General features: G+C 33.6%; 1 protein-coding gene across 1 annotated transcript; it reads left to right on the top strand.

Annotated features, from left to right (window-relative positions):
- Window positions 1-7,614: 7,614 nt before the first annotated feature.
- LOC129883310 (receptor-like kinase TMK4) lies at window positions 7,615-11,135 on the top strand. Its single transcript, XM_055957960.1, has 2 exons — window positions 7,615-9,978; window positions 10,336-11,135. Exons 1-2 carry the CDS (start codon window positions 7,701-7,703, stop codon window positions 10,851-10,853), a joined length of 2,796 nt encoding a protein of 931 aa, XP_055813935.1. The 5' UTR covers window positions 7,615-7,700; the 3' UTR covers window positions 10,854-11,135.
- Window positions 11,136-15,290: the final 4,155 nt, after the last annotated feature.

The following is a 15,290-nucleotide window of genomic DNA, read 5'->3' as shown; positions in this document are numbered from 1 at the left end:
AAGGTATACTTAGCAGCAATAGATGCCAAGTATTTGAAGCTTATAAATTCAAAATTATGATCCTTAAAAGTTACTAATTCTAAAAAATAATAATATGTATATATTTAATAATTTATTTGCTACAAATGCAAAAATTTAGACGAAAGTTATTTGGTTCAACCAAATACAAAAATGACTTTGCTATATATTTTTCATAGTTAAATGATTTTTGAAAATTTTTAGTATGACCAACAGTTTTGTCAAAACTTAATTATGAAGTTCAATTTTCAAGATGTTTGTCCAACTTTATTTTTGATTGTGAATATTTAATTTATAATTTATAAGAATCGATAATTTTAATTTTTCATGTATGAGTTAAATAACTGAATGCACAAAAATCATCTACTATATAAGTAATGAACACACATATTAACACAATAATTTATTCAAATAAAGACTTTATTATATAAAATCAAATAAAATAAAAAATCTTTATAAGAAATTAAATAAAATACTATAAGTTAATTACATGGTTAATAATATATTCCTAATGAATGTTTGTCCTCAAACCTGCCTTATATTTTTCACGCCTAGTAGATGTTCTCCAAGAGAATGACTTTACGGATTGAATTGAAGAGCATAAATGTCAATAAAGTCAAATTAAAAAGGCATATCATGTTTACAGCCAACATACAAACCTTACCTGCCCTTTCACCCAAAAGAATTTTAATAAATAAAATAACAGCATGTTGCTTTTCCAACATAACTCCCACATCTCCATTCCTTTTCGAGCGAATCGGAATTCGACCCTCTAAAGTTAACATTAACTTTCACTTATATATTTTAATTAGATTTTGTTTACTTTAGACATCTCAAGTAAAGCCCTAGTGTGTCATTTTGATATATTTTTGACAATCACCAAAATATATAATGTGTGTGTAATGCACTCGTCTAACTTATCAAAAGTAACGAATTAAATAAAGACATGTGGTATATATATATATTAAAAATAATTATTAAATAATGCTTTTGAATAGAAAAAATGACCAATAACTTAATGACACGTGGCATTTTTAAATCCAAATAATATTTTTTTAAAAAAAGAAAAATTAACAACTTCTATTAACCCCCACTCCCACACCCTATCAGTGGTCTCTCCAACACCACCCACCCCTCCGTCGTCTTCTCCAATCCCACCCATCCCAACCCCAACCCCTCCCCCACCCCACCAGATCTTCTTCTCACCCACATCCACCCAACGATATTCATATCATCTAAAGAAAAAAAATGAATCTATAATGGCAAGAGTGATGATATCTAGCTGTAGAAGGAAATTTAATCCAAAAGTATAAATTAAATTGGGTCAAAAAAATTCAACGAACCTCTATTTTTTCCGGCAAAACTAATACAAATCTAAAATTATTTTCTTTGAAATTATTAAAGAATTCAAGTCTTAAAGAACTCACAATAAAAAAAGGATCCAAAAGTTTAAGCCAGCAGGTGGGAAATTCCAAAGCATCAGCACTTGTCTATAATAATGGATACAAACTTCTTTTTATTATGTAAATGGAGGTCCCTTTGGTGGAGTTTTTTTTTCTACGTGGGCCCCACCTTAAGTGGGCAAGTTGCCCACTAGTTATCTTTTCTTCTTTCTAGCTTGTTCTCCTGTCTATAAATGCCAATCTTTGGCTTTGAGAATTGAAATACGGAAATACTACATATTTCTCTTCTGTCTTCCCTTCTTCCTTGTTTTCTAATTATAAAATATTGTTATGTTAGTTATATTGTTATATTTTATAACACGTTATCAGCACGAGGCTCCGGCTATTTGTTTTTGAAGGTAACAAAAAGCGATAAGAATTTTATTTAATTTTCTTTTCATAAAATGGCAAATATTTCAAAAATTGAATTTGTTGCTTTGGATATCTCTGGAAAAGATTACTCCTCATGGGCACTAGATGCCGAAATTCATCTTGAATCGATGGGTCTGGCAGACACCATCAAAGATGATAACACGGCATCTAGTCAAGACCGTGCAAAAGCTATGATTTTCCTCCGCCACCATCTTGACGAGGGTCTTAAATTACAATATCTTACATTAAAAGATCCCTTGAAATTGTGGAAAAATTTAAAAGAAAGGCATGACCACCTAAAGTTGGTCATGCTTCCACAAGCACGTTATGACTGGTTAAATCTGAGACTGATGGACTTTAAAAATATAACTGAATATAATTCTACTTTATTTAGAATTATAGCTCAGTTAACTTTATGCAGAGATGAAATTACGGAATAAGATAAACTTGAAAAAATATACTCCACATTTCCACCCGCGAATATGCTCCTACAGCAGCAATATCGCGAAAAAGGCTTTACAAAATATTCTGAATTATTATCTCACTTACTTATTGCTGAACGTCATAATGAATTATTAATGAAAAATCATGATAGTCGGCCTGTTGGTTCTTTGCCACTCCCTGAAGTGAATCAGACAAATTTTAACCAACGAGAAAGAGGCCATAGCCCCAGTCGTGGTCGTGGTCGTGGTCGTAGTCAAAGAAGAAATTTTAATCATGATGCTCGGCTGGCACCGAGAAATAACCAGCAATATAAAAGGCAGGGTAAAAAGCCAGAAGCTTTACCGAAGAATAATTCAGAAACAATATGTCATAGATGTGGAGGTGTGGGGCACTGATCGCGAATTTGCCGGTCGTCAAAACGCTTAGTTCAGCTATATCAAGCATCGTTAAAAAGGGCAAAAAATAATTCAGAGACAAATTTCAACTCTGAGGACAATATTGAGCCCATGCATCTGGATGTAGCTGATTTCTTTAATTTTCCAGAAGTAAACATGAATGTTGATAAGCCCGATAATATTTAAATAATTCTCTTTGTTGTTGTATGTATTAAATATTATGTTTGTATTTTTCTAGATCCATGTAATAAAATAAAATTTTGTATAATAAATTATGTATTAATTATAATATTTACTTTCTTTCCTTTTTGAAGAAAATATGGAAATGCCTCAAATTTTATTTGGATCAATGATCAATCAAGAAGATATTTGTGTAATTGATAGTGGAACAACTCATGCTATTTTTAAAGACGAGAAATATTTTTCCAACTTGCTTAGAAGAAAAGCTAATGTTACTACAATTTCTGGTAATTCAAAAATGATAGAAGGCTCCGGAAGAGCTACTATAATTCTGCCTAAGGGAACAAAAATTATTATAGAAGATGCACTATTTTCTTCTAAATTCCCAAGAAACTTGTTAAGTTTTAAAGATATCCGCAGAAATGGATATCATGTTGAGACACTAACTGAAATAAATATTGAATATCTTGGTATAACCAAGAGTGTTTCAGGCCAGAAATATATTTTGGAAAAATTACCAACTTTGTCATCTGGCCTATATTATACAAAAATTAGTGCAATTGAAGCACATATGATCGTAAATCAGAAGTTTACTGATCCAAATACATTTGTGCTATGGCATGATCGAATAGGTCATCCTGGATCAATAATGATGAGACAAATTCTTGAAAATTCAACTGGACATCCGTTAAAGAACCAGAAGATTCTTACAAATGATGAATTTTCATGTGCTGATTGTTATCAAGGCAAATTAATTGCCAGACCATCGACCCTGAAGGTGGGCATCGAATCTCCTGGTTTTTTAGAGCGTATACATGGAGATATATGTAGACCTATTCATCCACCTAGTGGATTGTTTAGATATTTTATGGTCCTAATAGATGCATCATTTAGATGGTCTCATGTGTGCTTATTATCATCTCGCAACCTGGCGTTTGCAAAGTTGTTAGCACAAATAATAAGATTAAGGGCGCAATTCCCAGATTATCTAATTAAGGCCATTCGCCTTGATAATGCTGGAAAATTTACATCCCAAGCTTTTAATGATTATTGCTTATCAATTGGGATAAAAATTGAACATCCTGTTGCTCATGTTCATACTCAAAATGGCCTTGCAGAGTCATTTATAAAGCACCTACAATTGATAGCAAGACCTTTACTAATGAAAACAAAATTGCCAATTACTGTTTGGGGTCATGCTATCTTACATGCAGCAGCACTTGTACGTCTCAGACCGACACATTATAATAAATATTCTCCGTCACAATTAGTATTTGGTCATGAACCAAATATAGCCCATTTAAGAATTTTTAGTTGTGCGGTATACGTGCCTGTAGCACCACCACAACGTACAAAAATGGGCCCTCAACGAAGGTTGGGCATATATGTTGGGTTTGACTCACCCTCCATAATTCGATACCTTAAACCGTTGACTGGAGATTTATTCACTGCTCGATTTGTAGATTGTCGGTTTGATGAAACAATTTTTCCGCCATTAGGGGGAGAGAAAAAGGAACTCGAAAAAGAAAAAGAAATTGCGTGGAAAGTTTCATCACTATCATATTTTGATCCATGCACCCGCACATGTGAGCAGGAGGTCTAGAAGATCATCCACTTACAGAAAATAGCAAATCAAATGCCAGATGCATTTACTGATTTGAAACGGATAACTAAGTCACATATTCCTGCAGTGAATGTACATATCCGAATTGATGTCCCAAAAGGACCATCTACAAGTATCATAGCTTCTGAATCCCAAACACGCCAGAAGCGTGGTAGACCGTTGGGTTCAAAGGATAAAAATCCTAGAAAAAGAAACGTAAGAAATAATAAAGATAATACTACACACGAACTTCCTGAAGAAGGTCAAGGTTTGAGTAATCCTGATATTCCTGAAGAAATCAGTGAACCCGAGACTCAAGTTAATGAAGAACTTTCAATAAGTTCTACCGGTGATGAGATAAATTTAGATCGATCAAAAATTACGGTGGATAATGTTTTTGCATATAATGTTGCAATTAACCTCATGCAAGATAGTGAAAGTCTTGAACCTAAATCCGTCGAAGATTGTCGACGTAGATGTGATTGGCTAGAATGGCAAAAGAAAATTCAATCAGAATTAGACTCACTTGCTAAACGTGAGGTTTTTGGACCTATAGTCCAAACCCCTAAAGGTGTAAAACCAGTTGGTTATAAATGGGTTTTTGTTAGAAAACAAAATGAGAGAAATGAAATTGTAAGATATAAGGCACGCTTTGTTGTACAAGGATTCTCTCAAAGACCCGGAGTCAACTATGAAGAAACATATTTACCGGTTATGGATGGAATAACATTTCGATATCTCATCAGTTTAGCTGTACATAAAAATCTTGAAATACACCTAATGGATGTGGTTACAGCTTACCTTTATGGTTCACTTGATAATGGAATTTACATGAAAATTCCAGAAGGATTAAAATTGCCTGAAGTATGTAAAAAGTCTCGGAAAGTATACTCAATAAAATTACAAAAATCATTATATGGTCTGAAACAATCAGGGCGCATGTGGTATAATCGCCTAAGTGAGTACTTAATAAATGAAGGCTATATTAATGATGTTATTTGTCCATGTGTTTTTATTAAGAAAACGGAACCAGAGTTTGTTATACTCGCCGTTTATGTTGATGACATAAATCTCATTGGAACCCCTGAAGAGGTCCAAAGGCAATTGAATATCTAAAGAAATAATTTGAAATGAAAGACCTTGGAAAGACAAAACTTTGTCTAGGTCTGCAAATTGAACATTTAGCAGACGGAGTTTTTGTCCATCAATCTGCCTACACTGAGAAAATCTTAAAAAGATTTTACATGGACAAAGCACATCCATTAAGTACTCGAATGGTTGTTCGATCACTTGAAGTGGAAAAGGATCAGTTTCGACCTCTAGAAGAGGATGAAGAAATTCTTGGTCATGAAGTACCATATCTCAATGCTATTGGCGCACTTATGTACCTTGCTAACGCAACTAGGCCTGATATAACATTTTCTGTCAATTTGCTAGCAATGTATAATTCATCCCCAACGCGAAGGCATTGGAACGGTATCAAACATATTTTGCGATACCTGAAGGGTACTATTGATATGGGTTTATTTTATACTAACAAAGGTTGCGCATACCTTATTGGTTATGCAGATGCAGGTTATTTATCAGACCCACATAAAGCTCGATCTCAAATAGGTTATCTGTTTACACACGGAGGGACTGCTATATCATGACGATCTACAAAACAGTCCATTGTTGCTACTTCTTCAAATCATGCTGAAATAATAGCAATTCATGAAGCAAGTAAAGAATGTGTGTGGTTGAGATCGATGATACAGTTCATCAAAGAAAGATGTGGTCTAGAAAATAATGTTAAAATACCACAATTATATTCGAAGACAATGCCGCGTGCATAGCTCAATTGAAAGGTGGCTTCATAAAAGGAGACAGAACGAAACACATTTTACCAAAATTATTCTTCACACATGATCTTCAGAAGAATGGTGAAATTGATGTACAACAAGTTCGTTCAAGTGATAATCTTGCAGATTTATTCACAAAAGCATTACCAACATCAACTTTTGAGAAGCTAAGGCATAAGATTGGAATGCGCCGTCTCCAAAATATCAAATGAAGCTTTCATCAGGGGGAGTAAATACGCGTTGCACTCTTTTTTCCCTTAACCAAGGTTTTGTCCCACTGGGTTTTCCTGGTAAGGTTTTTAATGAGGCAGCAATCAAGGCGTATTACCAGATGTGTGTACTCTTTTTTCTTCATTAGGCTTTTTCCCACTGGGTTTTTCCTAGTAAGGTTTTAACGAGACACAACATCTATGGATATTGAAAATAACTATGTCTATTATTTCTTGTAATTTTTTTTATTTTTTTTTACACGTGGACATTCAAGGGGGAGTATTATGTAAATGGATGTCCCTTTAGTGGAGTTTTTTTTCTACGTGGGCCCCACCTTAAGTGGGCAAGTTGCCCACTAATTATCTTTTCTTCTTTCTAGCTTGTTCTCCTGTCTATAAATGCCAATCTTTGGCTTTGAGAATTGAAATACGGAGATACTACATATTTCTCTCCTGTCTTCCCTTCTTCCTTGTTTTCTAATTATAAAATATTGTTGTGTTAGTTATATTGTTATATTTTATAACATTTTTATTGTTTTCTTCTCTAAATTATCTATACAAGCAGATGTCATGTACTCAACTCCCAACCACATAATTCTTACAAAAATCTAGTAAAAGAAAAATGATGAGTTTAAAGGAATTTCTTCTCAGTTACAGCTCTCATTGTATTTATGTCACACTATGAGATTCTTTAAAATTTCAAATGTAGCTATTAGAAGCACGCTAAATATATCTGTGTTCTAACTCTATTGAAAATTTATGGTGTTGAAATTGGAGAAATGACAGATATGGTGATGAAAATTGGTATAAAAAAGAGGGGGAGGTAGTAGCTATGGTGTTGATGGCAGAAATGAAAAAGAAAAAGAAGAATAAAAAAATATTTTTTAAAAAAACTTTCTTCACGTGCTTAAAATGGGTGGAGCACACACAATATATTAAGTCAGCATAAAATATCAAAATGACATATTCAAATCTTATTTAAGGTATTTAAAATGAATAAAATTTAATTAAGACGTTTAAGCGAAAGTTATGTAAGCAACTCAGGGGCAAATGAAGGGTTTCAACCAAAACACATACATAACTTCAAGAACAAACCTGAAGCCTACCCCACCCCAGTCCCACCCCCACCCCACATCTCTAATTTCTTCCTTATTTATGCACCCTCCACCCTAAAATCCTCCACCCCCTCACCATCAATGGCTTTGCACCACCACCACTACCTCCTCCACCTCCTCCTTTTCTTCACTTCACTTTCTTTCACCTTCTCAGATGATGCTGATGTCATGTCCAAACTTCTTGCAGCTCTTTCTCCACCTCCTTCTGGTTGGTCAACTTCTAAGCCTTTCTGTTCTTGGACTAATGTCATTTGTGACAAGTCTTCTGCTACTGTAACTTCAATTAATCTTGATTCTAAATCTGTTTCTGGTTCTTTAGCTTCTGAAATTACTCAGCTTTCCAATCTTAAAACCCTTTCTGTTCAAAAAAACAATCTTTCTGGCCCCTTACCTTCTTTTGCAAACATGACAAAATTAGCTGAACTTTTCTTGGATAGTAACCAATTCACTTCTGTTCCTCAAGATTTCCTTTTGGGGGTTCCCAATTTATTAACTTTAAGCATTAGTGAAAATGGGAAACTCTCTCCTTGGCAAATCCCTATGTATTTGACTGAAAGTACAAATTTGGGATCTTTTTATGCTAGTAATGCTAGTATTGTTGGTGTTATTCCTGATTTCTTTGATGTTTTTCCTAATTTACAGAATTTAAGGTTGTCTTATAATAATCTTACTGGTTCTTTGCCTGCTTCTTTTGGGGGTTCTGAAATTATGAATCTTTGGTTGAATAATCAAGTTAAAGGGTTATCAGGCATTATTGATGTGATTGGACGTATGACACAATTGTCTCAAGTTTGGTTACATGCTAATTCTTTCACTGGTAGTATTCCTGATTTGTCAAAATGTGAGAATATATTTGATTTGCAGCTAAGGGATAATCAGTTTACTGGTATTGTTCCAGAATCTGTGATGTCTCTTCCCAAATTGTTGAATATTACTTTACAGAACAATAGGTTGCAGGGTCCAATGCCTCAGTTTAAAGATGGAGTTGAGGTTAAACTTGGAACTACTAATAGTTTCTGTAAGGACACTCCGGGACCGTGTGATCAACAGGTCACTGTACTTCTTGATGTGGCTAGTGGTTTTGGCTATCCATTGTCTTTGGCTGAGTCTTGGAAAGGGAATGATGCTTGCAATAGTTGGAGTTTTATAAGTTGTGATACAACAGGGAAGAATGTAGCTGTTGTTACCTTAGGTAAGCGTGGCTTTTCGGGTACTATTTCGCCTTCTTTTGCGAATTTGACTTCATTGAGGAGCTTGTTTTTGAATGAAAATAATCTTACTGGTACGATCCCGGCGAGGTTGACAACTTTGCCTAATTTACAAGTTCTTGATGTGTCTAATAACAATTTGTCTGGTCCTATACCATTGTTTCCACCTAGTGTGAAGTTTACTCATACTGGTAACTTGTTTCTTGGGACGAATATCACTACTGGCGGTGGTGGCGGGGGAAGTGGATCCAAAGGTTCTGGATCGAATTCCAGTGGTCGAGGTGAAAGTTCATCTGGAGGTTCGAAAGGGCCTTCAGTTGGAATGATTGTTGGTTTTGTTATAGCCGTTGTTCTTTTTGTTTTAGTAGTGTTGTTTGTGTCTTATAAATGTTACATGAAGAGATTCCATAAGAGATTTGGAAGGGTTGAGATTCCAGAGAAAAGCAATGAAATGGTTAAGCCTAGTCTCCCTAGTGTCGTGGGTGGTTCGAATGGATATACTGGAGGAGCCAGTGAACTACAGAGTCAGAGCAGCGGTGATCATAGTGAGATACCAGTTTTTGAAAACGGAAACGTTGCCATTTCCATCGAGATCCTTCGACAAGTGACGAACAACTTCAGTGAAGAAAATATCTTGGGGAGAGGAGGGTTTGGAGTTGTTTATAAGGGCGAACTGCACGATGGGACTAAAATTGCGGTGAAGAGGATGGAATCTGGGGCAATGGGTACCAAAGGAATGAATGAGTTCCAAGCAGAAATTGCGGTCCTTACTAAAGTCAGGCATAGGCATTTGGTTGCTCTACTTGGTTCGTGTGTTAATGGCAATGAGAGGCTTTTGGTGTATGAGTATATGCCGCAAGGAACTTTGAGTCAGCATTTGTTTGAATTTCAAGAATTAGGCTATAACCCTCTTACTTGGAAGCAAAGGGCAACGATAGCATTGGATGTGGCAAGAGGGGTTGAATACCTACATAGCTTGGCACAACAAAGTTTCATTCATAGAGATTTAAAACCGTCAAACATCCTTCTCGGAGATGACATGAGAGCCAAGGTTGCAGATTTTGGTTTGGTTAGGAATGCCCCTGATGGAAAATATTCTGTTGAGACACGTTTGGCTGGAACTTTTGGCTATCTTGCACCTGAATACGCAGGTAAGCATTTCTACTCCTTGTATCGTTACATCTTTTTTAGCTGAGAACTGATTTGCGTGCTCCTAGCTGAAAACTTCAGATTTTAGCAAATTTCGAAATTATTCAATTATCAGCATTCATAGGCATTGTTGTCTTCATTACATTAGAGAGACATTTGGGATATAATGTTAATACTGAGGCAATCTCCAAACGTAAATGCTGCTTTGTCATTTTTATCGAACTCATGAACTGATGTGTTGTGTTCTGTTATTTGTGTCTTAGGACAATATGTCTATATACTACTATTACAAAAGATAAGTTTCCATTTCGTGTGGATCAACATCTGAATTATCCTATTGCATCTCCTCTTTCTTACAGCTACTGGACGAGTCACAACCAAAGTAGACGTTTACGCCTTTGGCATTGTTCTGATGGAGATCATTACTGGTAGAAAAGCTTTAGATGAAACAATGCCAGATGAGAGGTCTCATTTGGTTACATGGTTCCGCAGAGTCCTTATCAGCAAAGATAACCTCAGAAAGGCTATTGACTCGACACTGGATCCTGATGAGGAAACATATGAGAGCATTTCCAAGGTTGCCGAGTTAGCTGGCCATTGCACTGCTCGGGAACCTTTTCAGCGGCCTGATATGGGACATGCTGTTAACGTACTTGGTCCCCTTGTAGAGCAGTGGAAGCCTACAACACATGAAGATGATGATGGCTATGGCATTATTGACCTCGACATGAGCCTTCCTCAAGCCCTTCAAAGATGGCAAGCTGATGAAGGAACTTCAAGAATGTTCCATGACTTCTCAATCAGTAACTCACAGTCGAGCATACCCTCAAAACCTTCCGGATTTGCAGATACTTTCAGTTCCACAGACTGCAGATGATATGAAATTTTTTGATAACAAGTCAAGCCATGCCATGCCTCACGCGGTTTAATCCTTTGTGGATCAACATAGAGTATGCCAATTCATTTGATTAATGTCAATTACTATTTATGTAGTTACATATTTAAGTTAATACAGTCTGGATGTAAGCTGTGATAACAGTTAAAAAGTCAGGTGAATGTGACTTTTTTCTTTTCCCTTTTTGGAGACAACAGAAAATTGTAACAAATTCTTTCATATTACATTGTTAATGTAAATAAAGTTTTGAGCTTTCCCTCCAAACATGCAGTTGAATATTCTCCTTCACTGTGGTACTTCTTCAAGATTTTATTTGTTCAACACTCTTAAACAATGTTGTATCTATGTCAGATCCTTTAGAAATGTACTACTTTTGAAAGATTCCAGACGACATTTTTGAAAAATGCTTGAACATGAAATTGCTATATTGCCAGGCTGTAAGAGAAACTGTTGACTTTATAAAGAAATGATTTTTCGTAACCACAAAGATTTCTGTTAGGTTGAAAACAAAATTTTGCTGGATCTATGCTGTCAGTAGTCTATCGTTTTGCTGTTTTTCTTGATTGGTATTTTGTTGTGTTTTTGAAAAAGAAAATATTATAATTGAAGTTTTATAAGTTTGAAATCATATTTCACATGGGGATGAGAAAGAATATATGCAAGTAAACTATTTTATTTATTTGCTATAATTAAGAAACTATTCCATATTTTATGTCAAGTTGTGGTGCACATGTAGTGGGGACCTTATGTCAATCATTGTAGGTTGGTTTTGTTAGAAATTGATATGTTTAAAATTTAAACCAACTAAAGTATCAAAAAATTATATTTCTTGAAATGACAAGGTATTAAGGTTGAATTCTTTTTTTCTTTTGTAATGACAATATAAAATTTTAAAGATTAAAGAGACACAATAGGTTCATCAAACTCAAATATAATCTTCTTGTTGCCTCCCCACCCCACTTTGTCAACTATTTAGGCTGATGATGTAATAGTATCTCTGAAAAGATTTACAAGAAGCTTCTTCACTTGTCCTATTTCTATTTCTTGTCCCCACTTCCTGTTTGATGTCTATCCAAAATCATTTTCATATATATTTTTGAGATTGTATTAGGATTAGATTATATTCAGATTCACGCTTAAAAATATTATATTAAAAATAAATATTTTCTAATAAAGATGAATTTATATTTAGAATTCAAACTCAAAAGCTTTAATTAAAAATGAAAGAATATTTATCGTTCTATCCCAATCTTCCTCGATTATTTTCACGTTCTAACTACTATAAGTTGCAAACTAATCTTTGAAAATAGTAGTAAGTACCAATTGGGGTCCCTCATAGGTCTTGATCAACCAGACAATTAAGAGACCTAATCCATCAAGCAAAATATAACATGTTATATATATCTTTCTAAACTATACCATTAATAATTATGATGGAATGAATAAAATCGTCTCAATCTTAATAAAAAAAAATCAAAATTTGATTTTTAATGATGAAAAAAGTTTTATCAGCGAGTGTGTTCCTTTTTAAAAGGGTCTTATATATTGTCAATCCAAATTAGTTGGGATCGAAAATAAGTATCGGACACCAAATAAAAAGACTTCAACCAAAAATCTCAAAATACCTATCGCTCATTGAATGAGTAATCAAGTGTTTTTTAAGTAGTCCGTGCATAACTTTTAAAGAAAGAAAAATAATACTACACATAACAAAGTGAGTTTGATATAGCGAAAGTAATTTTTCATGTAAAATGTTTTTTTTGGAATTAATTTTAGGGTGTTTGGTTGATGAGTTAAAAATATTTTTCAATAAACCTAAAATTAAAATTTTAAGAATAATATTAATAAATCAAAGAGTGTTTTAATGAAAACTATCATGAGTAATATAAATTAACTAAAATATCTAAATGATAATTGAAGCAAATAATATAAAATAATAGTTCCATGAAAAATGACTTCCGTGATCCATAAGTAATAAATAATTCATTTAAGGAAGTTATTTTCTCTCCTTTTGGTAACCAAACACCAAAATAAAATGTCATAATTTTCGTAAAAATGACTTCCTTTGCACCAGATGGCACCCCATAATTTATTTAGTTTTAATTTATTTATTTTTGCATAAAATGTCCAATTATTGTTCTTCTATTAATCATGACATGACACGTGGGGGAGTAGCAATGTAGAATACGTACAAAGGTCTAAGTGGATGATTAATCTTGAATTTGTTGGCAACCACTAATCATTATACTAATGCACATGCCATATCTTTGTCTCTGCTAATGATTATAAATTATAATAAGGGTTATAATAGCAAGACAAGTGCCATGATTCAAGGGTTAAGGGAAAGTCAAATCATGGATGTATGTTTCTTTATTATTATTCCGTATTCGATGTGAAGAGGAAATATGTGACAACGAGCCAGAGATGGAAGAGATCAAACGTCTTTATTAGGAGTGAGAGATTGGTTATAGTAGGTATGAGGAAAGGTAACGATAAATCAAAAAATATTTGGGAGAGGTGATAAGATAGGACACGACTCAACTTCAGATTATCGAAGATATGACCTTAGATAGAAAGATGTGAAGGACACGTATTAGGATAGAATGTTAGTAGATAGTGGAGTGTTGTCTTGCTTTCCGAGAGTTTAGAATTGTTCGTGTTTTGTCTTTAATTATACTGGCGATGTTGTTGTAGTTCTTGATTGTGATATCTATCATCGCTTATTGTTTATTGTGTTTCGATTATCGTAATATTTTGTTGTTCTTGGTCCTTTCTTGTAGTTGCTATGCTATTTATGTTTTCTTCTTCCTTGTACTTGGATTTGCTGTACTTGAGTCAAGGATATTTCGGAAACAACATCTCTGCCTACACAAGATTGTGGTAAGATATGTGTACACTCTACTTTTTTCAGATTTCACTTATAAAATTTCACTAAATATATTGTTGTTGTATTATCACCCGTATCTATATTATTGTCCGTCGACATATTGATTCAAATATAGTAAGATTCATTAAAAAGAAGAACGTTCTTTTTATCAAGATCTTTTTGTAAAATTTTGAAAGCGAAATCCTTAATTAAGAACCAAAGATCTTATATGTCCCATTGCCTCGTCATGAATGTATGGGTAACTATTAAAATAATAAGTGTATAGAGTTAATTCAAATATATTTAAGCCGTACCATCATATATTGCTGCTTTCCTTTTAAATTTTCATGATTGGTGATTAAGCAATATGTTTAAAAATATATTAAACGGCAAAAACGACACGTACATATGTTGAAAATAACTATACAAAGAAGATTTTTCTTATTTAGCATGTTACAAGATAAATCATGTAAAGTTATCATGTTAGATCTGTTTCTTTGTATGATTAAAATCAGAAGTCTTATAATTAAATCTTTTATCAATACAACGTATACCAAACATTAGGAAATGTTTTCTTTGTCAAATTTTTTAATCAATACAAGGTAACCAAACACCGGGAAATAATTTCATTAGAAAAATAATTTGTTGTAGTAATTTTTTTAATAGATTTTATTACATTTCAAGAGAGAAGAAATAACTACAAAATCGCAATGATATGGTATATTTTGATTTTTTAGAAGAAAATAAAAAATGATAGGATGACAACGAAAAAGAGTATAGAAATTGTCTCTGCATTATGAAATATTTGCAACCAAAAAATATATAAAAAGGCCTCCCCCACGCCCACCCCACCCCTACCCCATTCCTTTTCTTTGAAAATTGGTAGAAAAGGGAAGTTATTTAGTCCAGAGCCCATATTCTTTTGGAGTTACTGGGCCAAAGCCCAATTAGACTCTTTTAAGTCATATATTTGGAAATTATAGGGAAAAGGTCCATGACCTTAATAAGTAGGAAAAATTACATATCTACACATCTTTATTTATCATATATTTTTTTTATCATTTTAAAATATTTTAAAATTTTCTTCTTTTAATTAAAAACTTAATTCCATCAGATACATTATTTCTCTCTCCTCCAAATCCACTTCCTTTTTCCACTCCTCTAATTTCTTCCTATTTTCACTCCCACAATCTTAGCAATTAATTATAAGTTTGAAATTCAAATTAATTTTCTCTCTAATCAATCTATATCAACTTTCTCAATAGGTAGTTTTTCCTTTTCCTCAACTTATAGAAAAGTCCAATTTGATACTAATAATGTGCGGAGAGAAACAAGTATGATTTTTCGCAAGCATTAAAAGCATCGGTATGGCATCCACATAATTTTCATCTTTGAATGTTTGGTTACTTACTTTGTATGATTATTCATCACAAAGTTTTACCAGATGTGCCAACTTTGGAATAAAAAAATAGTTTGGTGTCATCATGTCAACAGAATTGTTGTACAAAATTTTCAGTATTTTAATGAAAAAACGAAATTTCTTTACCAAATAT

This window comes from Solanum dulcamara, chromosome 3 (genome assembly GCF_947179165.1).
Source record: "Solanum dulcamara chromosome 3, daSolDulc1.2, whole genome shotgun sequence".
Lineage (NCBI taxonomy): Eukaryota > Viridiplantae > Streptophyta > Magnoliopsida > Solanales > Solanaceae > Solanum > Solanum dulcamara.
This window is presented reverse-complemented; position numbering and strand designations above follow the sequence as displayed.